We start from the raw sequence: 27,454 nt of genomic DNA, 5'->3' as shown, positions 1-27,454 counted from the left end.
TAGCAGAACTACTGCCTGCCGGGTGCTTTGTTTAGGATGGTGGGCCTGAGGCAGGGCCTGACTTCTAGTCCAGTTTTTGCTTCTAGAAAGTGGACCCATCGGTAAACCTGTCTGAGCTTCAGTCTTGTTGCCAGTAAGATATGGGGACTGGATCTCATCCTCTTCAAAGCCAGATCTCATATTTTCTAATTGTAAATCAAATTTTATAGGCCTTGTTCCACAATAATTGATTTTTCAGAAATTCTATTATGAAATAGGAAATAGTCTAACAGTTGTCATTTACTTCTATTAAATCCCGAATTTGCTTCATGTGCTAGGAAAATCATCTCCCGGCTATCACAGGGCCTGGACCTTAAAAGTTTTTGCAAAAACAAAAGCCTCTGGGATGATTTCAGGAAATAATTTGAATGTGAAATAAAATGGAAATGAAATATGGAATCCTAAAAACAGAGTTTTACTTATTTGTGTGTGTCTGTGTGTATTATAGAGGTTTGGCCATCTCCAAAACATTCCCAGAATTTTATAGACAATAATTTTAGAACCATTAATGTCAAACTCATGCTCTATTCAAGTGTGCAATTGATTTAAATTGTGGAGCAGTTTGAATAGAGCTGCCAAATGGCCCTTCTATCCATTACAGCCTCAATAGAAGTTGGGATGGATAGAAAATAGAAGAAAGTAATTGTGATACATTAATGCCAAGAAAAAAATGACATCATGCATAGCTTAATTGAATTCAAATATTTTCCTCAGTTGAGTGTGGACTTTACTTGCAAATATAGAACCAGCTCATGACTGTGTGTGTGTGTGTGTGTGTGTGTGTGTGTGTGTGTGTGGTGGTGTGGTGAAGTGAATTATTATTCTTGTCAGTTTTACTTATATTTATATCGTTTTCATTAATTTCAAGCATGTTTTAATAAGCATGAAACTGTGAATGCAAAATGCCAGGTGTCTTTGTGAGAAGAGTAACCATGTTATTAAAGTGGACATTGAGCTTCCTGGTCAAATAACCACAAATGAGCTCAAGGCTAATAATCCGCAGCTTAGCATCTGAGATCTCATGTAGGCAGCACCTTTGTCTAAATTTTTAAACCAATTGAGTGAACTTTATAAAAATATGGTAACTACAAAGTTACAGGGTTTTTTTTTTCCACTTCTGAATTGTGAGGGTTCCGAAATTATGTGGATAGTCCCCGTCTTTGATATTCGGGGAAAGATAGCTTTTTTAAAAGATATATGATTAGCTTTTATCATCAAATCATCAGGCTTCATGATAAAGAGGCTCTTCTCTGAGTTCTTTCCACACCGGATTTCCTACCTCTTGTAGAACTTGGACTTCAATTGTATTGGATAGTGGTAGAAGCCTTGCAGAATTCCTATTCTTTTTAATCGGGTCTCTATTGCCTATAGCTCATCAGTTCTCAGCATACATATTAAAAGATGTTGAATAACCATAGTAGATATGCCATAATAATGGGATTTCAAGGTAGAGGAGAGAGACTGAGAAAAAAAGATTTTATAAAATGTGATTTTGAGCAAGTTTAAACAAGAGATCTTTCTTTTCCAATACTGACTTGTATATTTTTACTTTTTTTTTTTTTTTAAAGATTTTTGTTATTCATGAGTGAGAGAGAGAGAGAGAGAGAGAGGCAGAGACACAGGCAGAGGGAGAAGCAGGCTCCATGCAGGAAGTCCAATGTGAGACTTGATCCCGGGTCTCCAGGATCAGGCCCAGGGCTGAAGGTGGTGCTAAACTGCTGAGCCACCCAGGCTGCACCGACTTGTATATTTTTAAAAGGACATTTTCCCCTTTTGTAAAGTACACATCCATCCCTTTGAAAAACAAAGACATTGGCTGTTTTTCCAAATGCCTCCTTGGCATTTAGAGTATTTAGTGTTACTGTGGTGTAACATACTCTATGTGAACACACAGTGTCAAAAGAACGAGATGCCGTGTTCCTTCTGACTTTGCTTGTCATTCTCCAGTAACTTTTATCATAGTCTCTGGTCACTGCTTCTGTCTTTTGCTCTTACCCGCTCACACGATGCTTAGGTCATTTCTGCCTGGAAGTCCATACCATCTGCAGGGAGAGTGCTCCGAGGGGCTGAACGGTGCATGTACAGGATGTTTATACATCTGGATGCTGGAAGAGAGCCACCTACAAAGTACAACTGCTAAGAAAACTTGGCAGAACAACACATATTCACTTTTCAGAAATGGTAAAGAGCAGCCATGGCAGTTTTTCTTTGTAATTTTAGAACCAACTCTATATGTATTGGATAGCTTTGTTTTAAACCACGTATTAGAAGTGAAATCCACTGGGGATAGGAAGTAGAGGAGTAAATGCACTACAATTCCAGCTTCTATTTGTGAGGATAATGTTTTCTCGATGCAGCTTAATGTGCTTTTATAAGAGTGAAAGGGATTAAAAGGTGAGAGTCTTTCCCCTGTTCTGGAACACGGTACTGTGTAGTCAAAGGGCGCTCACCAAGACTGCTGTGTCCAGCTGATGCTCAGGTCCCACCCTAGGGAGGGAGGGAGTGCCAAAGCCACAGATTTCAATGTGAGGGCTCCCCCCTGGGGATGTGCAGGGTATAATCTGCACAGCTACAGAGGAGGCCTTGGTCCTTCCCTGCAGAGAATAATTTTCACGGGTGGATTATTTCAGCCCACTCTGAGGTGGCCATTCAGCACACATGGTATGAGAGATGTTCCTGCATGGCACATGACCCTAAGGGTATGTATCATTTCTTGAAAATGACCTTCCAGTCTAGGTCACTTGCCTAAACAGTCATTCAGTTTCTATTGGCATTTTTATTATGTTTTCCACGAAGGCAAGTTAATGGGTGGCAACTAGACTAGAGATGTTAGTGTATTCATTAAGGGTAGGTCCTACTCAATCTCTTACTTGAAGGTCTTCTAGGAAGAAGTGAAGGAATGGCTCTGATGTGTAATGTGGGAAGAGTGCAGCTCCAGGGAAATAAAAACATGTCCAAGAATATAAGATGTACAAGGATTTGAATTTCTCATTGCCTCATAGATTTGGAACACTGAGGAAAGCATGAGACTTCCATCATCAGAAAAGCCCCAAGGTTATTAGATAAGAAGAACGCACTTACGTGGGAGGCTGAAGGGCAGAGAGAAAAGAAGAGGTAACGAGACAGGCACAAAGGGGGCTTCCCAGTAACCAGGAACACCATTCCAAAATTTCCCCAGCCCAGATGAGGGTCAGTGTTTCCCTCCTACCTCCTTCTCCAGGGTCTCGTGATTGCTGATGTCCCCGTCTTCAGCTGTTTCAATTTCTCCTTTCTACCTGCTACTTGCACACAGGATATAAATATGCTCTGGACTCTTCCATTCGAGCATAATTCCTCCCTGAGCCGTGCAGCCCTCTCTAGGTGCTGCCCTGTCTCCTTCCTGCCTGGTTAAGCCACGGACAGAAAACTCGACCTTTTCTGCCTCCACTTCCACATTTCCATTTATTCTTTAACTTACTTTTAAAATTTTTATTAAAGTCATTCATATACGGAGTTAAACTATCAGCCAGCACTAAAAGAAAATGGAAACAGCTGTTCCCTGATCTCACCCCTTTTCCCTCTGTTTGACTCCCTGGAGAAAATCATTCCTAACCCTTAGCTGTTTCTTGGTATTTGTCCTCATATTTCTAAATAATATACTTGCTCCACTCTTTATTTATCAATTTTAGATAATTATTTTTTGTCTTCTCATTATTTTTTAAAAGATTTATTTGAGAGAGAGAGCAATAGTGGGGGGTGTGGAGAGAGAGGGACAAGCGGACTCTGTGCTGAATGGGGAGTCTGACCTGGGGCTCTATCCATGGGGCCCAATCCCAGGACCATGAGATCATGACCTGAGCTGAAGGCAGTTGCTTAATGGAGTCACCCAGGTGCCCCTTCCCATTATTTTTTGATGGTTAAGGATGTAGCAGTCTCATATGTCCCCTCTTTCCCTTTCCCCCACCCTCTCAGTATGATTACAACACAAATTTTTGATAAATCATCAGCCAGCATTTATATGTTTATATGTTTACAGTGTAAATTTAAATATTGTTCCCTGTTGGGGTGCCTGGCTGGCTCAGTCAGTGGAGCTCACAACTCTTGGTCTTGGGGTTGTGGGTTCGAGACCCGCATTGTAAAAAAATTTAAAAAAATAGTAATTTCTTCTGAGCCAAATAGTATACCATGTTTGTGTTTCCTTCCTCATACTGCTTTGCACCCTTCAACAGAATAAATATTTTAACTTTTCATCTGCTTGGTTTTCTATGTATCTATCTTTATTTTTTCCAAATGCTCCAATAGATCTGCCAACACCTATCCAAACACTTAAACCCAACAGTTTCATATTTTTACCTGGAGGCTTTCCTTGTTTAGCCCTCTGCTTCCCTACTCAGTCAAGACTGGTCATGCTCTAGGCTAGCTAAGGCTATTGTCCTATTGTTTTTTTACCTAAGTTGAATCCTCTGTTTCCTTGATTTCTTCTACTTCTTTTGCTTATATGCCTGTCTGTCTATCTATCTATCTATTGAAGTTCATTTGACCCTTGAACAACATGGGAGTTGATGGCGCTGACCCCCAGTGCAGTATAGCTTTTGACTCCCTCAAAACTTAACTACTAATAGCCTAAAATTGACTGGCAGCCTTACTAATTGCATAAACAGTCAATTAACATATATTTCATACATTACATGTATTGCATATTGTATTCTTATAGTAAAGTAAGTTAGAGACAAGAAAATATTAAGATAATCACAAGGCAGATAAAAGTACATTTATTGTACTGGATTGTATTTATTGAAAAAAAAATCCACATATAAGTGGACCTGCACAGTTCAAATTTATATCAATCAAAGGCCAACTGTATTATCTTTCAGTAGTTTCTAAAGAAAAAAATTCTTCAGTAACCATCTTGGAGTGGCTATCTGTATTCTGGGAGTAGATCAGGGGAATTGAGATGGAGAATCTTACAGTAAAATATGCAAACTTTTTAAAAAATTTTTATTTATTTATGATAGTCACACACACAGAGAGAGAGAGAGAGACAGAGACATAGGCAGAGGGAGAAGCATGCTCCATGCACCGGGAGCCCGACGTGGGACTCTATCCCAGGTCTCCAGGATCGCACCCTGGGCCAAAGGCAGGCGCTAAACCACTGCGCCACCCAGGGATCCCCTGCAAACATTTTTATTGCCCTGCATTTAGTCTGTGCTGCCCATTCATATGCATAAGCCTAGAACTGCTTAAGCCAGTCCCCACCCCACCCCCAGCCTCCCGCACTGCCCGCCCAAGAAAATAAAGCTTGGATCTCTGATAAGGGGGACTAAAACATCTCTTTTGGTTTTCCTTTGACCTCTCTGACAGCTCTACATCAGTCTCCCTCAATGACTCCTTATTTTATGCATGCAGTCTATGGCTGTTCCCCTCTCTCTACCAGTTGCCTATACTACATGCTCATTCTGGTTACTTTATGCTCTCCCATGGCTTTGATTATCATCCATATGTTGATGGCTACCAACCCTCTATCTCCAAATGCATATCCAACTTTGTACTATATATCTCTCAACACTGCCTCCAACCCTCTTCAAGTCTTTTCCTCCTCTTACTATTTTGCATCTCAGCAGGGGTATCCTGATGTACCCAATCACCCAGGCAAGAAGCCTGGTAGCCATTTTAGGCTTCTCCTGCTCCCTCACCTGTCAACTCATTGAGGAAGTCTCTCAGTCTAACCCTCTAATGCCTCTATCAGCTAAACACACATCTCCATTTCCCTTGCTACTGCCTGAGTTGAGGATTTAATTACTTCTCATCTGGGTTACTCCCATATGCCCCTAACTGGTCTTAAGATTTCTAGCCTCAAAACTCTGATTCATTTTTCATTTTGTTTTCCAAAGTTCAAGTTGATCCTATCACTACTCTATTTGAAAACCTTCCAAAGGTTCCTCATTACCTACAGAACGTGGCACCAACTCCTCCATATGGTTCATGACTGGGCTCTTTCCATCCTTGTTCTTTGAGCATCCCTCCCCTTCCCTCTTCCTTGCCTTGACTTCTGCCCCACAGGCAGACAGAATGCCTTGCATACCAGGCCAGGCCACCTTTCCTTGACTTTTTCACCTTGTCCCTTCTCCCTACTTTCCCTTCAGGTGGTTGTGTCCATCTCTGTTCAAAATTTCTTTTAAAAACCTTGCCTCTACTAGAAGACATTATTTCAGAATCTAATCTGAGGTTCAAAGCCTATCTGCTACTGTAAAAAACAAACTTGGCTCTTACTGTAGAAGAAAACCAGAAGCTGAAGGATGGCTGGAAGCTGGGGGAGAAGGAGGTGTTCTCAATTCTTGCTTCCTCCATTTTGTCTGCAATGCAAGCCTTTGAGAATGATGTGAAGGGTCCTGACAACTAATGTGTGGGAATGTGGAAATAAAGAGATGGTAAAATGAGAGGAAATTCACATACCACCATTCTGGATAGTGTAAGTTACATCTTTCCCTTCAAAAACACTATAGGCCCACAATGGATGCAGAACAGCCAGAGATCCTGGACTAGGGAGTTGTCATCTCTGAAGCCATCACATATGTGGAGAACCAAGGGGTACTGAGAGCTTTCTGTGACATACAAACATACTTGAATGAATTATGAATTGCTCTTTCCTCACCCTCACTAACTCTCCCAGAAGAATATGAAAGATACTTCTGTAAAGAGAAAATTTCAAGTGATTTATCATGCTCTTCAAGTTCATAAAGGACCTTCTAAAATAGGGCAGGGGGCGCCCAGGTGGCTCAGTTGGTTAAGCATCCAACTCTTGGTTTTGACTCAAGTCATGATCTCAGAGTTGTTGGATCAAGCCCTGCATTGGGCTGTGTCTCTGCACCCTCCTACCCTGCTCACATGGTGTCTCTCCCAAATAAACAAAATCTTTACAAATTGGTCAGGAGAGGCTCTTGTTTTAAAACACCACCACCAAAAAGCAGGTTTCAGATTTAGGACAGATATTCAAGTGAACATCCACAGAAAGTAAATTGCTGAACAATGGACTAGATACCTGAGCTAGAACTGAAGAGCAGAAGACCAGAGCAAAGTTGTGTGACCTTTGGCAAATCACCTTACTTTGGCTTATGGTTTAGCATTTAGCTGTATAACCTTTTATGACTCTGGCATTCCTCTTTAGACTCAGATATATAGGCTTCACTATTCAGCAAGCAACTTAAAACATTCTATCCTAACACTTTTCCTATGAACTAGTAAATAATTGCTTAGCTCGTAAATGTAGTTTTGGCCTTTCTACTTGTGTTTCTGCTATGTATGTATGATGGACAGAACTGCAAAATCAAGGGCTGGTAATAGCTGAACCAGAGGTCAAGAAGATAATTATCCCCATTATTAAAGATGAAAACAAAAACAACACCAAGAACAAGACATGAAAACCCCGAGGCTTAGAGATGTCTAACCACCATATTAATGATGATGCCAGGTTTTCAGTATATTACTCATTATTTCATATGAGGAAATGGCTTCAGGTGAGCAAAGTATGTATTTATATATAGACTAAAACACCCACACACACTGAGCCAAAATAATACTGCCAAAGGATTTGAAGATATCAAGATATCTCATAGAAACTATGTGTGTTAAGGTTTTCATAACAGTACTTTGATGAATATTGTTGTCCTTATCTAAAAAGCACAAGGCCCTTCCCAACTTTCGATACAATGTTATTTTCCGTGCAATTCTTTGACCAGCCATAGACTGAGATCAACCCTAGGCATTTAGCATCTGTGTCCAAAAAGGTAGAACCCGAGCAATCTTGGCTCAAATACTTTACTATTTTTCTACCATTGAATTATTCATAGTTAATGTTATATGTGGGATAATTAGTTCCAATTTGCTTGTATCTGGAAATGGTAAAGTATTTAAGAGATAAGGATTAACTTGCCTAAAAAAAGAAGTTACCAGTCATAACTGATTATTGGTAATTCCTAGAATCTGGAGAGGTAAGGGGATGATTTGGGCTGATGATGGAGTGGGAAATGTTTTGGAAGGAAGCAAATAAACTATTAAATGGTTGAGAAACCCCAAGAGAGTATATATCATCTGGTTCAAAAGTTTCCTGAAGCAAATGACAGAACTGATTAGCGGAAGTATTTTTAATTAGCTGAGCTGAATCCAAAAGAAAGAATACAAGTCCAAGTCAACAGAGGAAGTTTATTTGACTTCCTATTTAAAACAGATGTTTTATCAGGACTCTGATTAATTTCTGAAAGTGATAATAACAGGACTGAATACCAAAGCAGTTTATTAAAATGAGAACCTTAAAAGTAAACAACATCTAGGCATTCCTACTTCTCTCTAAAAGGTCTAGGACATTTTTGCAGGTAAATAAATCACTCTGTGGACAACATATTAAAGCTGGGGTTTAGTAGCTAGTGGAGAGGAAGAACGGCACAGCCCTAGGCCTGTGCATTGCCCTTCAGGCAGGGCCCATGGGGAGTAGGGAGCCATGGAACATGGGAAGCAGGTCATAAGCCAGCCAAACTGATGCAAAATCCAAGAGGAAATGTTTTCTATAGTAATTTAGTATGCAGTTTCCTGTGAATGAAGCAGTCTGACTTTACAGAGGCAAAGACCTACTATAAACTGAACTTCTACTCTTTTAGTCTTCGGTGTGTGAACTTAAGAGGATATTAGAGTGATTTTGTCTCATTTACTAGAATAGATTTTTAAAATTCAGAGCTCAAGTGTCCTTTGCAGAGAGTTTGGCAGAGTATAAACATATGTATTGCTTAGGAGGAAGGCACTGACTTTCCAGGGAGTACATCTTTCCTACTCCACAGTCAAGGAGCCCTCCTGGGAGGAATCAGACTCAATTTGTTGCCACACTCTAGCACTTGAGAGAGTCTCCCCCAAATTTCCCCCCAAATCCTATCTTGCATATACAACTTTGGATCTCAAGTCATTTAGCTGGCCAGTAGTTTTGGATTACCACCCAAGGAGAAAGAATAGTGAGGTCAGAAGTCAAGTGTCATTAGGAATTGATAATATGTTAAATTTCCTTTCTGTGGACATTATCTAATAGCTGGTGTACTAAAAGAATGAATTCATATTATTGTGAAACATCATTTCTCAATAATATAATGATCACAAATAATGTATTAATGTGTTACCTGAAGTTTCTTCAGGAGAAAACATCAAGATAACACTTGAGAGTAACATACAGGAAAGTTTAAGTGCTTTTGATAAACTGTTAATGTAAAAAATACATGAAAATCCCATGTCCCCATGTATGTATGCTGATTAAGATTTAGAGTTTTTTCCTTTTTCCAATTAGGAAAAAAGAAATGATATTATTAAATGTTTGCACATTAGAAGGCTCTAAATTTAAGTGCTTTGCTATTTTGAATTTGCTGATAGAGGTGGAAATTAATTATGGCCTTGGTTTCAACCTGCCTATTATATACTCCACAAATTACTAATGTCAGAAAAATGGTAACTGCAAAAAGAGAAAAGTTATTACAGAATTGTACCTGATTTTCCTCAGGTTACTTTAGAGGCCTCAAATGACATATATTTGAGTCTTATTCTGAGGTGAAATAAAGAGTAAAAAATGGGATAAGATTTACTTTGACTTTGTAACTTCATTAAAAGTTATAACATTATTTCATTGTATTCAGCCATAAAAAAAAAAAAAAAAAAAAAAAAAAAGCCTGAGAGAAACTTGGAGACTCTGCCCTTTTTTTTTTTTTTAAATTTTTATTTATTTATGATAGTCACACACACAGAGAGAGAGAGGCAGAGACATAGGCAGAAGGAGAAGCAGGCTCCATGCACCGGGAGCCCGACGTGGGATTCGATCCCAGCTCTCCAGGATCGCGCCCTGGGCCAAAGGCAGGCGCTAAACCGCTGCGCCACCCAGGGACCCCGACTCTGCCCTTTTTTAAGAACCATAAGTAATGGCATAATTCCTGAAGCTTTTTTTTTTTTCTGACAACCAACTCTGTATGCATCAGATAGTTTTGCTATATAATGAGTCACTTCAAAATCTAATAGCTTAAAGCAACATTTTTTTAATCTGTCACGGTTTTGTGTTTTGTTGGGGTGATTATCTTCTGAATCAGTCTACAGATTTGGAGAAAACATAGATAATAAGCAAACATAGATTTAGTAAGTATGCTTAATAAGTTTCAATTAAAATAGATCTTCTATTATATAAATCTTTTCTCACTATCCCTAGAAACAAGATGAACTGTGTCTCCACGTTTATAAAACAACTTGGGCTTAGTTGTATTCCTTTAAATAAAGTTTATTTATATAAATATGAAACACCCTCTTTTATTATTAAAGTAGAATAAAATAAACTGTTAGCATTGTCAAGTATTTTTTAGACAGTCTTTTTAATAATCCAATCTGACTAGGGGTACCTGGGTAGCTTAGTCAGTTAAGCGTCTGACTTCGGCTCTGGTCATGACCTCAGGGTCCTGGAATCCAGCCCCATGTCAGGCTCCATGCTCAGCAGAGTCTGCTTGTCCTTCTCCCTATGCCCTCCCTCAGCTTGTGCACCTTCTCTCTCTCAAATAATAAAATCTTTTTAAAAATTTTAAGAAATGATGCAATCTGGTTAATAGCATTTATATATATATGATATCATTTAGGATATATCTATATATATATCATGTAGGATGATCAGTTTGCTAACTTACATATTATAATTATAAAATGTAATGATTCAACCAAGACATTGTTTCTTCTATGTATAGACCCAATTACTCTAGGAATTCAGAGGTTTGTACATTCAAGGTGAGAGTAGTAACACAAAATGTTAGCACTGCAAGGCACTTTAGAGATGATCTCTAATACCCTCATTTTGTGGTGAGGAAAACAAATACATGCCCATTCTGAATTACATCTAGGATAAGAACAATTCTGGATTTCACTCCTTCTTTCCTCTTTTTTTTTTTTTTTTTTTTAGTAGGATCCCAACACAGGGCTTGAACTCACAACTCTGAGATTAAGAGTCAGACAGTAGCCAAATGAGCCACTGAGGCACCCCATGAATTCACTCTTTTAAATTTAAGTTCTCTATGCTTTCTTAAGGGAGGAAAATGGGAAAGATACTTAAACTAGTAGGGAGACTTGAGATCTATGTCTTTACAGAAATTTTTAAAAAGTGTTGAGTGGGAAACGGCATTTGAATCTTAGATCCTGATTTTTAACTACACAATATTTTAATTAGTGATTTTAATTTCTGCCTGAAGATTTTGATACATTTTTAGGCACTGAAAAATTTAGAGCTGTAACAATTTTCCAATGAGAAAAATGAGATGTTAAGGGTTTGTAGTATTGTCAAAAATCATATGTATGTCTTAGAAGCATTACAAAACCTTCATAGCTAAATTTTATTAAGTATATAAAACCTTTATGTGTTTCATTTTACTTAGCTTTCCTATCTGCTTATCCCAAATTCAAATCAAAAGGTCGAGGGAAGGAATGGAAATATCTCCACCTAGTGGTCAGCATGAAGTAAAGTTAATAAAACCAAATTAAGAAAACTGACAAAAGATGGTCCACTGTACATAATTAGCACAAATCTATAGGTCTATAATATGCTTATATAATGTTTACTTATATGTTAACTACTTAACTGAAAATAAAATATAAATACTAGTTAATTGAAATTAAAGTGAAAATAATAGGCGGAAATTTCATGTTATTGATAAACCCTGATACTAGTTTCTGCACTCACAACACTGCCATATATTGACAGGGACATAATACATCTTTCTGGTGAAGAAACCATTTGAAGCTTATTTCTTTGCTCTGTTCTTTATAATCTCAACAGTGGCAGCACTCTTTCTTATTATTTTAATCACATAGTTCCCTGTCTAGCACAGTGATGGGCACGTTCTAGAGCCTCAATAAGTAGTCCTTGGTTGAGAGAATGAAACAAAATTATCCATTTCCATAGAGGCATAAAGGTTAAGGTAAAAGTGAAATCAATCAAATAAATACGAATATCACACACCCATAACATGGTTGGTACTATCCCAATCTTTTTTATTTTACTTTCATAAGAATGAATTTAGATTTAAAAGCATATACATAACTTTGCAAGAAGAAGCAGTCCAAGACAAATGTGAAGTCATCTGTGTTGTGACTTCTTAAGAATAGATATTGAATATTTCCTTATTAAAACTCAAATCCACACACATAAAAAAAGAAATAAAAAATATGCGAATATTGTTTAGATTAGAAAGAGTATGACTGGAAAAATAGTGTTACTTCTAGGAAATAGTCTGGTTTTCCAGTACAGGGCATATATGTAGTAATTAATATTTTTATGTTCAGTTCTTTGCTTGGGTAAAATCTACCTAATATGATTAGAATATTAAACATAGTTTCTAAAAGACTTAAAAATTTTAGAGATAAAGCACATACGCCAATTTAAGACATTACCCAACAATAGTAAAGAATTGCAGGAGAAGCTATTGGGCTCATGTATGTGTTTTTTGTTTGTTTTGTTGTTTAACATCTACAGTCTTTGAGTGAAATGATGTGGTATTGATCCTCTCATAAACTACTGATTTTTCAGTTTAATTGAAAATGCTGTATCTTTCTTTTCTTTATAGAAAGCATCGTCATTCACCAGTTACGTATGAACTCCAGATGAAATGGTAAACCAAGCACATATGGGGTGCGTGTACTTCCTCTGAATCCGTGTTGAATGAGTAGTATTTCTGCAGCCCTCCATCATCACTAAGGTCCTCCATGCTACTGATCACTACTGGAAATAATTTTCTACTTCCAGTGATTTTTTTTTTTTGAGGATATAATAATGTAAAAGCTGAAAATGGCATTGCTGATAATATGAAAATAGGTAGCAAGAGCGATTCAATCTTTGTGTCAAAATAAATTTCCTTTCTGCAAAGCTTTCAGGTCCACGGGCACATGCTATGTAATTTATTTTTATAATACACTTTGTAATGTGATTTTTTTTCCTAAAGTGTTTCCTTTTTCGTAGTCTATGGCACATATATCTGTAGAGTACACTGTCAGTTCTTCAAAGTATTGGTACTGGTGCATTCAAAACAGGAAACTATCACTATTTTCCTTCATCAACCTTTTATTTCTGAAGGAAAAGAAAGTACAACACTCTACATATTTCCTGGGGTAAATTCAAGAAATAAAACAGAAGCAGGAGATTCTAGAGGAGGTTTTATTATTGCTTATACAATGCTGTGATTCTGATCATAGTTCAACAGTAATAAAATAACGTTGATTTAAAGACTTTAATTTTAAATATGTAAAGCCAATTTTAAAAGTTGCCCTTTTTAGTGTTCTGTGCCAAAACCCCTGGATAAATTGAATTTCATATGGAACAAATTAATAAAAGAAGATATATAAGTTTAACCAGTAAGGATATGGGACTACATCAACTGATAGTTCAATTATATTTGTTTGCATTATTTGCTTATATATATGAGACTTATAAGGACTGTGATAACAAGGTATTTCTCACAATCTGCCCAAATGAAAGCCCCCAAAATAAAAACTGACCCAAGGTAATATCTGCATCTTAAAAAAAAATGGTAAGAGAAATCCCATAAGAAATGATGTTTCTTCTTGATAGACAGGATTTGGATAGATTTTCATAATGGCATGTAGGTTGCAGAATATATTCTTTAAAGATAAAAGCACAACATGCATTACTCAAATCTCAATGTCAGAGCTGCTGTGGAATTTAGGTTTATATGAAAATGTACATCTAAAGTCTACTGAAACCCTAATAATACAGCTTTTTAAAAAGACTTTGCTAATGTGGACATGTTTTCAACAAGGTCTTTAAAAAAATAACTTCAAAAATAAATGAAGATTTGACATATCAGTTTCTGAATGCAAAAATCACATATCATGGAACTTTACTGGTATTAAAGAAAATGCTTCTCAGTGTCACACAGATAACTAAAAACCACAAAAGTAACACCGTTGGCCTATTTCTCCAGTTGACAGCTTGTATCCAGGTTATAAACCCGTAAAAAAGCGAGTCTACACCGAGTCTCTGGAATAGAAAAATTAATTGGATTTCCTCCCTTATGTAACTTTGGAAGGTTTTAAGTTATACTTTGTGGAATTAGCAATCATCTTCAGTAGGTATTATAAATTAAATAACTATATTTTATGGAAAATTAGCTTGATTTTTTTTTTTTTAAGTAAAAGAAATTCTATAGTAGGCTTGTCCTAGTTTGAATGATTGTGAATGTATCACATATCCTTCAGGGCTTTTGATTAATGACTGAGAAACCTAGAGTGTGTATGTGTGAAGATTTAAAAAATTGTTGCTATGAGTTTTCTGTTTTCTGAAAATGTTTTTGAACTGTAATGACATTTTCAAGTAAAAAGGGTTTTATTTTCTATTGTTACCTTTTTTGGCACACAGTTAAGTTCCCTATTTGCGAACATTTATACTTCTGATTTATCACAAATTAGCATTTGAAGCAAATAGCTTTTTCTCAACTTGTGGAAAATTATATGAATAGTGAAAAATCTAGAGGATAAGACTTTACTTCTTGACTTTAAAATATTACAAGTGATTTATGTATATTTGGATCTGAAGTTTTTATTTCTCTTGAATTTATCATGAAATTTGGTACTTGCAATGCAGAGTAAGGATGGTGGTGCAATCAGAGTCACTTAGATGGATGTTGAGCTTTTTTCTGCTCATCCTGGGATTAAGTCTTCTGTTTAAACCCAAATGGAACCTGAGTGACAGATAAGTAAACTTAATTTTAAAAATTAATAAATTGTTCTGAAATAAAAGAATATTAAAAATTAACAGAAAAGTCAAAACACCAAATAGCTACATCCTTATCTAATGATATACAAAATCAGAAACAGTTCTATCCCAATATCCATAACCAGTTGAAAAAAACTGCCTCCATGTGCACCATTCTAGACTCATAAAATTTATGTATCTTTTATTAGATCTCCAATCATCAATATGAAAGGGAATCAGTTTTGAATAGTTTTCTGAAATGATTCCAGTTTAAGGTACAACAGTTGAACTAATCCATTATTTTACCCTTTTCTTTTTGATAAATATTTTTGAGGTATCCTCTGCAGAGATTTTTTTTCAAGTATTTCGTAAAATATTAAGGTTTGATGAAGACAGTGAATAAATTTTCCAGATTTTAGATGCCTAGAATGTTCACAAAATGTGAAGAATTAATTGTCTCTTAGGAAAACCATAAAAAAAATTCATGACATGGAACATCTAGCTTAAGCATTACAAAAGACACCAGCACTATTGATATAATTCACAGGTTCTAAAAAGCAGCTGCAAAGCAAGAGTAAATAAATGTTGGATCAGACAATGTAATGTATTTATGTCCTTTCTCTTTATGCTGTAGTTGAATTTTCCTGGAAATGAATAAAAAACATAATAAAAATTGGGCATGTTCATGAATTTGATGAGCAACAATTCTAAAAATAACAAAAATGCAAAGTGGAAGTTAAAAAAAACGCAACTGGCACCTGAGGCATATATCCCCTTTGGACTCCAGTGCTATCCCCCTGCTAAAATTACTAATTGAAAGTGAAGAGGAAAAACAATAAAAGCTATTGTAATAAATTCATAAAAATTGGGAGAGTTTCACGGAATTAACTGCTTAGTGAACACTAATATTTTATTTTGTGTCTTAAATTTTCAACATTTACTCCATAACTATACGATAACAACTGTTTGTTACATAGGAAAAATACAAAATGCAGATTATTAAGTGTTTAAGGTGCCATGACATAATACATTTATTTTTTGTTGTTGTTTTTTCATTTTTATTATTTGGGTAATTTTACCTTACCATCCACAGATTTTTGTTACTTTTAACAGTGCTGATTGTATTTATTTAGATTTTGTTTAAAAATATCAGATGTCAGCTTCTCCAATATGAGACTTACAGTGTGATCAAGATATTCTTAGAAGTCCTGCAGTCTAATGGATTTTCAAAAGCAAAAGAGTGCATTGAAAAATTGTGGAGTTACATTATATTTTCACAACATTCATAAGTTTTATTAAGTACGAGAAGTTTATTATTTTTCACTACAGCCAATGGAATTTATGGGTATCTACTTGTCTTTTATATGAATGTAATATCTTGCTTTCAGTTCTTCACAGGTTATTGAAATTATTTAGCCAATTAAGACATTCTCTTTGTGTTATTTCCAAAGTCAACCATGTTCATCAAAAATCTCACTAGAGAGTGAGAAAAATAACAATTGTGATATAAAAACATTGTGCAATATTTTTTTGAGTTGGAACATAATATTCATAAAATTAAAATCATTTAAAATAAGTATTCAACTTTCATCTTTTATTTAAAATTGTTTGCTTTAAAATAGTTTTCATTTCGGCATTTCCTATTTTCTTAAAAATATGGTGTTCTTCACTGTGAATGAGCAGAAATGGTACAGCAGATCTGGAAAAATGAGAGCTACTTTTCCCGAGTTACATCCTAGTCTGATTCCTTATTAAGATGAAAACTGCAAAACACCAAGAGATAGAACTGGTTATAGGGTTTCCCTCAGCCCTTTATCTTCACCAAATGCATTGTCAGTCTATATTTAGATATCACTTTACTGCTTTCTGCTGTCAATCTAAAGGTAGGTTACTCAGTAGAGCAAATGCTCCTGAGGTTTTCCAGCAGGCCACAGCCCAGCTTCTAGAGAGGCAGTTAGGGTAATGCTTTCAGCAAAATGGGATAGAGATGACAGTGGGGCTATTCTCTGATGCCTTTTATTTATCAGCTTTGTGCCAGATTTGGTGATCTACAGCCAATCTCTACTTGTCTTTGCCTTATTTGTGACAAAGGAATGGCTTTTTCCTGTTTATTGTCTAAAGATCCACATATCAAAAAAAGCAGGCAAGGATGATATCTAAACACAGATGCTTTCTACAGGAAGGTTGTAGATGTTAGGGGTCTTGCCTACAAGGCAGTTCTGAGGCCTCTCTTTGGAGTGGAGCCCCTTGGGTTCACATGGTTTAAGAGCACTGGCCAAAAGTCATTGTTTATTTCATGACTTCCCAGGAGAAGGAATCAGGCTTTCTGTATTTGGATTTGTTCCCTTGAGCCCTGGACTAGCTTCACTTTTAATGAGCACCAGGCTATTTACGTGTGCAGAAAAAATGAAGCAAGTTCTCTGGGCTCCATGCATGTTGGCAATAGGGCACACTGCACCATTTTTTTTAAAATATTAAAACTTACTTTTGAAATTTGTTTCATGATATCCCAAAGAACATATAAAAGATGTCAGACTTTGAGGCCTCCCTTCAACTGAGGCAACCCTCACTAACTGCATGGTTCCAGGCATAGCGACCTGATCCACAGATAATGGTTGGAAACCCAGTTCCCTAAAGTTCCCAGGTAAGTTTTGGTTTGTTTTTAAATCAGTCCTCTTTTAGTTTCCACTGTCATTATTTTCAGCATTCCTTTGAGATAAGCGTCTTTAAGGAGAAACTATGTTTTCTTTCTCTTCAGGAGTCTATTTTCCCTTTCTGCCTATTTTGATGGGCATTGGTATACAAAGTTATCTCTCCAGTTTGACTGTAAGCTTCTTGAAGACAGGATTTGCATATTCCTCAGAGTGAATATAGGATACTGGATAAATGTTTGCAAAGGGCAATGTAATTCCTTCTATGGAGAGGCCTTTTTGCACTCTCCTTCTAGCTGCCCTATCTCATTTCCACCAATCTTCACAGACTTTTTCCATGACCATAATCACGTTTTCATTTTTGGCTTTTCCAGCTCAGAGAGCACATTTCTTTCTCCTCTTTGACAGCAAGACATATGTTTAGTCAAAGCAGCAGGGTGTTTTGTAGGAACCCAATTACTGACTCCTTACCCCAAAGGGTTGCTCCTCTAAGAGGAATATCTTAGGGTATTCAATGCCAGAGCTTCCTTATCAAATTGTTCTGGTTTCTTATCCTTCCCTTGTAGAAACCTCTGTGCCCACTGAAGATTTTAGGTGCAGGGTATCTGGATTAAACAGGAAGACTCTCAATAATCACGGATCTTAAGGGCAAACAGACTCTACAGACAGAGGTCCCTCATCTTATCAGACCACTAGATGGCTTACACCACTTTAACAAGAAAAGTGCGTTCAGTCATTTTCACACTTCACAAAGAGGTCAAGCACTAGTTCCCACATGCAGCATTGCTGTAAGTAGACAAGTGGGCCAAATGGACTACATGAGCTAACAAAATATCTCCCCAAGAATGGGGAGTATCAGAGATCTTAATTTTCAGGAAAACAACATAAGATCTTGACAAAAAGAACATGATCAGCCAGGGTATGGAGCCTTGCAAATCATTAATAATGAGTGTTGTAAATGGTTCAACTTTCTCCATATTCTTTCATTTTTGATCTTATTCTTTCCTGCATGTTGAATCATAATATCACTCAGACCCTAGGACCCATTTCCCCATAGTTTAGTTTTTGACATCATAAAGAGGATGAGGTGTGGCATCTCCTATAACCCCTTGTGCACACATGTTCCTGACCTCATTATACTCAATTGTTTGTTGGCAAGTTGTCCCTTCCACTAAAATGTGAGTTGAGAGTAGGTCTGGTTAGTTCAACTAAGATATCTTTAAGACCTTGGCATTTTTCCAGGTGTTATAAATATAGAGACAAACAAAAATAGTCTCTGACCCTGATAAGCTTACATCTAGTAGGAAAGACAGACATAAACATATTTCTCAGTACTATGGTAAGTGCAAGGATAGAGGTATGCAGGGTAGCCCTGGTGGCGCAGAGGTTTAGCGCTGCCTGCAGCCCGGGGTATGATCCTGGAGACCTAGGATCAAGTCCCACATCGGGCTTCCTGCATGGAGCCTGCTTCTCCCTCTGCCTGTGTCTCTGCCTCTCTCTCGCTCTCTCTGAATAAATAAATAAATCTTTAAAAAAAAAAAAAAAAGGATAGAGGTATGCATAAGTTGCCTTGAACTCAGAGAGAAACTCTTAGCACAGCCTGAGGACAAAGAAAGATTCCTCAAATTGGCTACTGTCTTGCATCTTGAAGGATGAGAATTAGCAAGGCAGTTTCAGTGGAAGTGGGGTCTGAAGTGGGGGAGCAGTATGTTGTTGGATGGGTTAGGAATTGAAGACAGTGAATGCAGATTATTCTTCTCAGAAGATTCAGTGAAAGTAAAAGTGTTGTGGAATAGTTTGCTGAACCCCTGCTTTGTCCCTCACCAAGCACTGGTCAGAGGGAAGTCTAGGAAGTCTTGGTTATTTGTTGTCATAAACATTTAGTTCCATTGACAAAAAAAGTGTTTCCTTCCTCAGGCTCAGTAGACGTTGACTTTCACATTTAAGTTCATTTAGTGAAAATCATCCTTCAATAATACATTAGAGCTATTTTAAAGAAATAATAACTTCATTGGTAGTAGTGACCTGTTTCAAAAACAAATAATAATGAAATGCCTGCCACACCTCAGACTTCCTGTAATTTAAAACTTGCAGAAACAGAAAAAGACATGTATAAAAATAGTCCAAATGATTATAAGTGGTTAAACATTTAAAAAAAAAAAAAAAAAAAAGTAGATTCCATGCCCAGCATGGAGCCCAATGCAGGGTTTGAACTCATGACCCTGAGATCAAGACTTGAGCTAAGATCAAGAGTTGGATACTTAACTGACTGAGCCACCATGCACCCTGGTTAAACATTTTTAAAGATCTACTTACCCATATCTATTTTGGAGATGGAGTAATAAGTTTCTTCCTTCCTCTGCCTGTCCCCTTTAAAAAATAATTTCACTATTATACATACAATAAATGTTGGATGTCAACTTAGAGATGGCAACATCATATTTGAAAGCAAGATCTTATCTATAATTGATAGCACCTATTGGAAAAATATATAACATGGGACATAATCTACTGAGAGAGTCTATACAGGGGAGTCATGAAGTCTGAAATCTTATTAGAATTCTATTTTTTCGTTTAAAGAGAGCATGGAATTAAGATGAAAGAAACCTTATTTCCTTCCCAAAATAAGATTCTTAGGCTGTCTACTCTTTCCTCTAATGAGACTAAACATTAAAATATGTTGTTTGACTTGTTATTTCTGACTACTGACTATGATTACTATTTATGAACTTATAAAACCTTTCATCACAACACCAATGTACTCAGGCTAATCAGACAATCTCTCAATGTGAGAACAAAAGGATTTTCTTACATGCCTAATTGAAAAAGTTTAATAAATACACAACATAAAAAAAAGGAAAAAGTCAACTCTAAACGCAGTAATTTTTCAGTCAGTTGGAACCAATCTCTGATGCCATAAATATAACAAATTAAATTTATTATACAAATTCTCTATCATTCTTTTCCTAAAAATCTTCTTAGATAATTAAACATGAATATGATTTAATCCTACCAAAGATCTCTAAAGTAAGCTACCATGCCTAACTGAATAGAAAAATTTTTTCCTTCAAAAATAAACAAGCAAAAATACTACCAAGTCACTGAATACAACTCAAACCATTTCCAGTCCCTAAGACCTTTTTCTGAAATTCATGCTGGTAAAAACTATGGTACAATTTTTAGGTCTCTTCAACTTTCCTAAATATTGTTATGCTACACATGTGAATAAATGGCTTGAATATGGCTAGAAGCTAGAGAAGTTAATCAGCACCAAATACTCAAAGGAGTCTAACAAGCAAATATGTGTGGCACTAAGGCTAAACAGTTAAAAAAAAATGAGTTTCAGTTTCCTCTTCTTAATTCTTTAAGCTACTCAATAGTTATTCAATATTTTTTCTTTAATGTTTTTGGTTACCTAGTTTGGTGGCTTGAATACAACTGAGCTACAAAATAAAAAAACAGTATAAAACTACTTTCCCAAAGTTATTTATATACATCTCTTCAGATCATGGGATTTGCATCTGCTTTATCATTTTGGATCTACTTTTATATTTGGGCTCAGGCATTCACTGCACACTTATGTGTTGACCTGGTAGTTGGCATTAATCAATATCATTTAGCCAAATATATTCTTTTATCAGGAATCAGCAAATGAACAATCATTTGAACAATATAAATGTTACCTATATGTATCATTAATACACACAAACACCAGTTACTCCTAGGAAACAACAGTGAAAAATGTATGACCAGTGGATAAACTGGTAATGCGTTGTGAGAACAACGACTCTCTTTTGTTATCCCAGAAATGTTGAGCAACATTTTCTTTGAAGAATTTGTACTTCATCATATTAAATGAAAATGAAAACAAAAACAAAAAACCACAACTACCTGGTAAGGACAATCATAAAATAATGAGTCCCTTGAGATAATGATGTTGATGTGAAAAAAAATATTAGCTCAGAAAAGCAGCATATCATGATGGCACAGTACAGAGAGGAAAAGGAACTGTAAGGATATCATCAAGAGACTGAAGGTCATTTAATCTATTTGGCTCTCATCTGAAAATGTAAGTTTTAGACAAGAATCTAAGGAAGCTTTCAGTTCTACAACTCTGTTCTGGTCAAAATGGAGTTTCTAGTAACAAAAAAAGAGACAATAAGTTAATCTTTCTTATGAACAGAAAAAAAAACTAAAGAAAAAGCAGATAAACTTATTGCCATCCCTTAGATTACTAAAAAAAAAAAAAAAAAAAAAAAAAAAAAATCTGAGGGCAAAATAACTGACCAGTTATTCAGAATGCTGAAATAACCTTTTTTTTTTTTTTTAAAGATTTTATTTATTTATGAAAGACACACACACAGAGAGAGGCAGGGACACAGGCAGAGGGAGAAGCAGGCTCCATGCGGGGAGCCTGACGTGGGACTTGATCCCGGGTCTCCAGGATCACACCCTGGGCCCAAGGCAGCGCTAAACCGCTGGGCCACCGGGGCTGCCCTGAAATATTCTTTTAAGGAATTGTAACATTTAGTGGATGTGATAATATAGGTAGAAATGAGGAGGAAAAAACTTGCCTTATGCTTTATATTTTTGCGTTATATCCAATATTGTTAAAGACATTTTTTACTAACAGAACTTAGCAAAACTAAACTATTCCACGCCTTCTCCATCAACTGTGATAGACAAACGTTTTCCATTTGAGCCCTAGGTTGAACTTGGCATAGATCAAAACAAAAAATACTCACCTATGTTAACAATGCTAAGAATTTGAGAGATACTGGATGTCATATAAGAGCAAAACCAAGCAGGCCAGTTGTCTGCCAGATATTCAATTGGCTCACATGTTGAGACTTGTCATTTTTAAAATATATTTAAATTTAAATCTGAGGCCCAAACATTCTTTTCCTTTCCTGTTCCTTGGTTTACCTTCAAAAGGCATAAATACAAAAGTCTGAAAGAAAACTTGGGTATGTTTTCAGATAATGTGATTTACTCTCTGGTCTAGACTTCAAAGATGCCAAATATAATGTGAATGGTACATAATTTTAAAAAAAAAATTTACAAATATATGCTTATTGCAGAAATTTTGAAAAAATACGTAAAAGCGCAAAAATAGAGAATAATCATCCTCCATCCGGTCAATGGAGATTACTACTTTCAGGTGGGCTTTACGCTCTGTACCTAGACCACTTTGGTATCATTTAGCCACTTTTTAGGTATCAGTAGTATTTCCTTGGGTCGTCAAATACTACGTGTTCACATGGTATCTCATTTTATAGCGATGCCGTAAGTTGTTGCATTTGATCAACAGTAGTAAAGAGCTACAGCTTCTTACAACTGGCTCCTCAAATCAACGTGCAAAGAGAAACGTGGACACAGAAAATAAGGTAAAAAGTAACACGATGACCATTAATTGAGGAAAAGGTAATAGGGCTAACCAATGGGCACGATTCATTCTTGATTTTAGTACCCAAGTGTCACCTACCACGCATCTCACTTAACGTTTACCTTTCCACCTTGAGTGGAGGTTTATTGATTTTTAGAGAAAAGTGGCGGTTTTTTTTTAATTTTTATTTATTTATGATAGTCACAGAGAGAGAGAGAGGCAGAGACACAGGCAGAGGGAGAAGCAGGCTCCATGCACCGGGAGCCCAACGCGGGATTCGATCCCGGGTCTCCAGGATCGCGCCCTGGGCCAAAGGCAGGCGCCAAACCGCTGCGCCACCCAGGGATCCCAAAAGTGGCGGTTTTATAACCCAAGCAAGCACTGCCATCCCACCAGGCTCAAGCTGCCTTGGTGTGGTCTTTTAAATGCTCCGATTCCCTTCAGAGAGGGCTTCGAGGGAAGGCAAAAACCTGTCTGGCGCCGAAGGCCCAGAAAGACCTCTCTGCTAGCAGCTCCAGGGTGATTTGGGCCAGGCGGCCGGACCCGCGGCCCAGCACCGCCGCCGCCATGATGACCCCAGCAGGAGGCAGGAGACGGCGAACCGAAGCTTCCGGGGCTGGAGCACGCACACCTATCGCGTAGGCGTCGAAACCTCTACGCTCCCAGGGACGCGCAGGCGCAACGCAGCTCCACGCTCTGCGCGGGGGAGGGGCTGAGGCCCTCACTCTGTCGTCACAGGGGAGATGATCAGGGTGCGTCCGCCTCTTCCCTCCCCCTTCCATCCTCCTCCCTTTCCCCCTCCCCCTGTCCCTCAGTTTTCTCCCTCCTTCCTCTCTCCCTCCCTCTGGCGTCCCCAGCCGACTCCCGCTTCCGGTCGGCGGCCGTCTGCGGAAGGGTGTCCCGCCTCTTCCGCCTTTACAGCGGAGGTGGCGGCGGCCGCGGCGCCTGCGCATCTTCTGTCAGGGTCGGCCGGCGGGTCCCCCGGGTGGTCCACCTGCGCGTAGGGGAGCCGCGCCGTGGGGGTCGATGGCGATGAACTATAATGCGAAGGATGAAGTGGATGGTGGGCCCCCGTGTGCTCCTGGGGCCACCGCTAAGAACCGGAGGCCGGATAACACGGCCTTCAAACAGCAACGGTTGCCGGCTTGGCAGCCCATCCTTACGGCTGGCACGGTGCTACCTACCTTCTTCATCATCGGCCTCATCTTCATCCCCATTGGCATCGGCATCTTCGTCACCTCCAACAACATCCGCGAGATCGAGGTGAGGGGAGGGAGCGGCGTTGGGAGTTGGCGCTGCCCGGGAGCGGGGTCCTCCGTCGGCTCCAGTCCAGCCTCAGCTCCCTGGAGGTTGACCGGCGGGCTCTGCCCTCCCCCGCCTCTTTCCTCTCTTCCTCTGTTTCTCCTTTTTTCTTTCTGTGTGTTTCCGGAATTTTGCAGTTCTGTCTGAGCTTCCTCTTGCGATTTACAGGGTTTCAGATGGAATGAATGTTTCGTGCAGGGGGTGGGTCAGGTGAAGAACGCCCCTTTAATGCACGGTTCCTGTGCTTCTGTCGGGGTTGTTGCCTCCAACGGAGGAGGGGAAAACTGTGAAAAAGACAGAAGCTATGTCTGGTTGTAACTCCGTGACAATTGACTTGATCAGAGTGTCGTTACTCGTGTGGGGATTACAGAGATTAACGCGTTGGCCATTGTTAGGGAAAGGAGCCTGGGTCATAGAGGCGTGGATTTTTATGTAAAGCAGTTGTGTCACCAAGTCACATAGTAGGACGTATAACCGAAGTGTACACGGTATCTTTCATTTGGGGCTAATAAATACTTGTAGTCGTAAGGCATGATAAGTAAGTGAAAGGTAACCAGAATCTTCAATTCTGATGTTACTTTTAGGCTGCGTTTAATAATCATGCCCTACATTCGCCCTAGGTGCTTTATTTTGTTTCCCCCCTCCTAGAATTTAAATTTAAAAAAAAGAGAGAGACAAGAACTACACATCGAATTAGTTGTACACTGTCTACTGAACATTTTGCTGATAGAAGACATGACAGACTTAGAGAAGCATCTTGAGTGTCGGAGCAGCGATCATAGCACCTTCATCTATTTGTACTGAAGGTACAGGTGAAGGTAGGGTGATACTAGAATGTAAATACTTCATAGAGATGTCCAGTATTAAAATCTGCTCATCTTCTTTTCTTGTACGTCACAGGGTATTTTTATGTGTTTGGAAGGGCAGGAACTGGTATCAGGCTCTCTTGAGTTCTTCTGTTCTATCAGGTTATGCTGTTTTTGTTTTTGTTTTTCCCGAATTTTATTAAATACTTTAAATGTGTGTATGTGATTTAATGGGACTTTCAGAGTAATTTTATTTCAACTACTGGAATAGGCATGAAGATACCTCTTTTACAGTATAATCTATGATATTGCTCCTAAGACCGAAATCAATATATCTTTTAATTGTACAATGCTCTTTTATGTTAATAGTAATAAGAATAGTATCAATAGCATAGTTTTTAAGTCTTTTACTAAAAATTCATTTTTGGTTTAATAGCTGGAGAAAGTACTAAAGTATGTTTCTTCAGCATGTGTTTTTATTTGTTTTATGATTTGTATCTCCCGAATAGTCCTGCAAATATGGTACTTGCTCACTCAACCGCACTAGGATCACACATGTAAGAACAAAATAATGTAACACAAAGACCTGTGGGCTCTAGGTTAGTGTTAGGCAGAGCTGGTGTTAAATTCCAGCTCAGCTACTAACTAACTAGCTCACTGTCTTGGAAAACTTAATCTCTCCATGTCTAAGTTTCCTCACCTGTATAATAGGCAAAAATGTGAGAATTTGAAACAATATAGGTAAGATTACTGGTATGAAGTTTTTATAATAGTTACTGTCAATGTGATAATCACTGATCAGAAGATGAGAAATGGAGTCAGAGAGGTTGATATATTGTTACTAAGCTAGCAGAGTATTGTAAAATTGAGGCAGAAACTTAGATGTTTTGATTCCCAGTCTTACACTATACTGGAATCCTAACTGCAGTGTGAGTAGTTAAGTAGAAGAAAATAATTTAACGTTAGAAATTTGATAATTTTACCTCAGCCTGAGATATTAAGATAAAAGTAGCAATAATTTGGAATTTACATAATGGGAATTTACTGAATTATCAGAACTCAACTTTGTTAATATTTATTATACTATAAAAATAAGTATTTACTTTCTTTAAAACTTTTGGGTTCAGAGATAAATAAGATTCTTCACACTAGGTAGTTGTTAAAATGGAAATTTCTTGACTAGTTCTCATGTATGTAATTCTGATTTCATGTGCCTGAGAAGTCTCCTCACCTTGGTCTGGTTAAAAGGGCACTGAAGAGTCAAGGCAGTAGAGTTGAGGTCTCCACTCTGTTACTCTCTAGTTTGTGGTCGTGGGCATGTTTTTGAGTTTTAGTTTCTTTTCCCAGAAGAATCAAAAAATTCAGTCTAGATGATCTCTGAAGTGCTGTTCAACTCTAAAAATCTATGACTTCCATCTTTAATGGGGGTTTTAAAAAATGCTGCATATTTGAATTGGATCACCTTTAGAACCAGAGGAAATGAAAGTTAGGAATTATTAGGAATTTTGTACCAACCTTGACAATACAGTTGTGTAAATAGAGTCACAGTTTTTTAAAATTTGGCTGTTAAATATGTAGAAAATTGGTTTTGGGTTGGGTGTGGAATATTAGAAAAACCTAGAGAACTTTCCCAAAACACACATGCTTGTTTCTGCCAGCTCTCCACCCTATGTTAGCCACTTGAGGTTAAAATCTATTGACTGTTGGGGCCCCTGGGTGGCTCAGTCTGTTAAGTGGATGCCTTTGGCTCATGATCCCGGGGTCCTAGGTTCCAGTCCTTCATGGGGCTCCCTGCTTAGCAGGGAATCGGATTCTCCCTCTCCCCCTGACCCTGCCCCCTGCTCATGCTCTCACTGGCGTGCTCTCTCTCTCTCAAGTGAATCAATTAAAAAAATATGTTGAGGATTATTAAAAATAAGTGGGTAATGAGAAGTGCTTGCCAACTTTTACACTGTAATTTGCTCACAGCTCTTCAGCTTTTTTCCTCAATTTTGAAAATTTTAAGAACTTTAATTGCCAGTATTACATCAAATTACTAGCTAGAGGAGACTTGTCAAATAAGAATGCTTTTGTAATATAGCTTAGGGTACTAATATCAGAAATCCAAAGTTTTTAGACACAGAAAGATCAGTGGGTCTTTACCCTTCTCCCAGAAATGTTATATTAAAAAATTACTCTTATAAAGAGCATTGGACTCTCTTGAAAAAGGTATAAAAAAGATAATTTTACATTTTAATGCTTATATTTGGCAGGATTTATCTCCTCAGCTCTATCCTGTTATGTGTGTATATCTTGTTTAGTTGGTTTTTAGATTTTTCCACCATCTAATTCGGTGAAGTTATTAGAAAACTAAAGTTGTTAATTTTCTCATTCATAAGAAAGTATTTTAAATACTTAATATGTCACTTAACACTAAGGTTTAATATCTTCATTAATATTAGCAGCAAGGAATTTCCTTTAACTTGGCAGTTGTAGGAGTGTGGCGCATCCTTTTATGACAAAAATAATGATTTTCTGGTCTAGGGTCCTT

The 27,454-nt window shown here is 37.6% G+C and overlaps 2 protein-coding genes and 1 long non-coding RNA gene across 3 annotated transcripts in view; 2 read left to right on the top strand and 1 right to left on the bottom strand.

Moving 5' to 3' along the window:
* Positions 1–16,355, top strand: part of LOC119876879 (filamin-A-interacting protein 1-like) — a 206,728-nt gene extending 190,373 nt beyond the window's left edge. Inside the window, 1 exon segment of the mRNA XM_038554543.1 lies at positions 12,636–16,355. Coding sequence (XP_038410471.1) covers positions 12,636–12,676 — 41 coding nt within the window. The 3' untranslated portion in view covers positions 12,677–16,355.
* LOC111098320 lies at positions 14,598–24,510 on the bottom strand. Its single transcript, XR_005367926.1, has 3 exons — positions 24,001–24,510; positions 19,747–19,800; positions 14,598–14,765 (listed from the first exon to the last, which is right to left on the bottom strand). It is a non-coding gene; the product is annotated as an uncharacterized LOC111098320 (long non-coding RNA).
* The window catches only part of TMEM30A (transmembrane protein 30A), a 36,314-nt gene continuing 32,404 nt past the window's right edge, over positions 23,545–27,454 (top strand). The window contains 2 exon segments of the mRNA XM_038554544.1: positions 23,545–23,730; positions 23,732–24,079. Coding sequence (XP_038410472.1) covers positions 23,560–23,730; positions 23,732–24,079 — 519 coding nt within the window. The 5' untranslated portion in view covers positions 23,545–23,559.

This window comes from Canis lupus, chromosome 12 (assembly GCF_011100685.1).
Source record: "Canis lupus familiaris isolate Mischka breed German Shepherd chromosome 12, alternate assembly UU_Cfam_GSD_1.0, whole genome shotgun sequence".
Lineage (NCBI taxonomy): Eukaryota > Metazoa > Chordata > Mammalia > Carnivora > Canidae > Canis > Canis lupus.
The sequence above is the reverse complement of the archived record's forward strand: the minus strand, read 5'-3'. Positions and strand labels throughout refer to the sequence as shown.